The 2,211-nt window shown below is 45.4% G+C and overlaps 1 protein-coding gene across 1 annotated transcript; it reads right to left on the bottom strand.

Moving 5' to 3' along the window:
- Window positions 1-455: 455 nt before the first annotated feature.
- c2cd4a (C2 calcium dependent domain containing 4A) lies at window positions 456-2,211 on the bottom strand. The gene is made up of 2 exons (XM_017708287.2): window positions 2,101-2,211; window positions 456-1,939 (listed from the first exon to the last, which is right to left on the bottom strand). The coding sequence occupies exon 2, from the start codon at window positions 1,910-1,912 to the stop codon at window positions 563-565; it is 1,350 nt and encodes a 449-aa protein (XP_017563776.1). The 5' UTR covers window positions 1,913-1,939; window positions 2,101-2,211; the 3' UTR covers window positions 456-562.

A 2,211-nucleotide genomic window follows, 5' to 3' on the forward strand; every position in this document is an offset into this window, starting at 1 on the left:
AGTGAACCATTAAATCTGCTCAGTAGAAAGGTGGTCATTTTTATAAAACTCCCATTGGGACACTGAGTTCCTACCTAGCTGATGACTGCTTGCCAGGAACTGCTGAAGTGAGACAGCAGAGATGACGCAACTGGACGGTGTTTGCAGATGTTAAATTGGTGCATGTGGGTGTCTGTATTTAAGGCTTTATTGCTGGTGCATGTGCTGCCTCTCTCAGACTATATTTATGCTGATTTACTGAAAGATTAGACTTAGATTAGGAAGTGTAGCACATCAAGGACAGGAATAATGGAGGCCATTAAGGAAGTGAGGAACCTTTTATGGCGGCACTGTTTCTATTCCTAGCCTCCGGAGCTTAAGCCGTGAATAAATTATCACTTGTTTAAGAGAGAGTCCCCTTTTCTCATTTACGTCATTCATGTCCTTCTGTAAAGAATAAGAGACAAGGAAACCAATTTGCTGTTTATCTTTTAATAGAAACAAAATCTTTGGCATCATATAAACTGTAAATAAATAATCAACATTGACAAGTCAAATAAATAGAGAAGACAAGCATAATTTCTTATGAGGTGACAATGCTGGAAAGAGGAAGATCACAACTGCCCAAAATATAGTCTCTCTTCATAGTGGACATTTTGTTGACCACTTTAAACCGTAATGACCACTGACTGAGATCTTCTTCAGATATGCCATCAAAGAAAAAGTCCTCATTAAAGATTGGGTTGCGGCTCTTCCTAATGACAGTGCTGCGCTGTTTCTGGACCTTTCCAGGCACAATAGAGAGGCTAACACTACAGTTAATGCTCTTAGAGTCCACAGAAAGAGAGTAAAGGCCTTCTGCGCTGATGAGTCTGACCCGCAGCCTCTGGTTCTCTGGGCAGTATTCTGCCGACACCCGCAGGGCTCCATCTCTGCCAACAGGCACAAGGCTCTCCTTCATCACCCGTTCTCTGTGGAGAATCAAGTCCATGGGGAAGATTGCAGGAGGTGCCAGACCAAAGCTGCAAGAAAGAGGCTCTACAAGGGCGTCTGATGATCTTCTCATGACGTTAGGACTGTTATCTGTGGAGCTGCCCTCATCCGTTGATAGGGAGTTGTTCCTGGATACGGCAGCCTTCCGGATATTGCGGAAGAGCAGCTTCTCATGGCTAAGTGTTTTGAACAGGGATGATTTGGGTGGTGATCTGGCCAAAAGAGGCGAACTAAAAGGGGATGATTCTGCTGAAGATGTTGTGTCACTATCGAATGTACCCTGCCTATGGAGGGTGAAGCTCTTTGGGGAGAGTCTGGAGGTTAAAGTGTGCAGGCTGAAGGATGAGGGTGAGGGGGAGGGTTGAGAAAGAGGAGCAGAAGAAGATCTAGAGCAGGTATTGGACCTGCTCCGGGGCAGAACCAAGGGAATCCCACAGGAACTGGGGTCATTGTGGAAGAGGGACTCCTTACGTCTGGTGTGGGGGCTCTCCAACAGCGTGCAGAAGCCATAGCAGGTCTGGGCTTTGGCCAGGTGAGGCAGAGAGAGAGCAGCCTGGCTCTGGGGGTCCGCGTTGGTGTTCTCTTCATCACTACAGGTGTTATCATATGGCCCATCATCCACACTCTCGACCTGGATGATGTGCATGTTGACTGGCTCTCGTGAAGGCATCTCTTTCTTTGGGCTGTCTCTCTCAGTTGGAACTCTGATACAAGGGCTTGATTTCCCTTGCTCCAGTGGGGTTGAGATTTTAGGCGGGATGCAGAATTCAGGGATGGTGTCTGGAGTGATGATATTGGGACACAGGGGGACCTTCTTGAGTTTATCAGCAGATGCCTTTTCACAAAACATGATGTCACCAATTTTGAAGCTGTATTCCGTGACTGGAAGTAGTAGATTGGTTCTCTCTACTGACACACGAATCTTTTCGACCACCCACATGGGATCAACCTCAAAAATCTGCAATAGCTAAAAAAAAAATTCCAATGATTAATTAGTAAATGCGTATAGAAAATCTGTTTTCAATTGTTTCTGAATTGCTAATCTACACAAAATCAAGATATAAATTAGTAGAAACTCCACAGGGACTGCTATGATCAGCAGTATTAGGAAGAAACAGTGCTGCTTACCTTATAAGCAGGAGTGCACAAGTGAGTTCAGTAAGATTGTTCAGTTTGCTGCATTAGAGATGCTCTACAAGGCGAAGGTTGAGCTCATCAAGCTCTCTCCTCTCAGACCAG

The sequence above is a fragment of the Pygocentrus nattereri genome, chromosome 11, assembly GCF_015220715.1.
Source record: "Pygocentrus nattereri isolate fPygNat1 chromosome 11, fPygNat1.pri, whole genome shotgun sequence".
Classification (NCBI taxonomy): Eukaryota; Metazoa; Chordata; class Actinopteri; order Characiformes; family Serrasalmidae; genus Pygocentrus; species Pygocentrus nattereri.

Bases quoted from the DNA above. Each gene is read 5' to 3' on its own strand.
- c2cd4a (XM_017708287.2), bottom strand. From the start codon at position 1,912: ATGTGGGTGGTCGAAAAGATTCGTGTGTCAGTAGAGAGAACCAATCTA.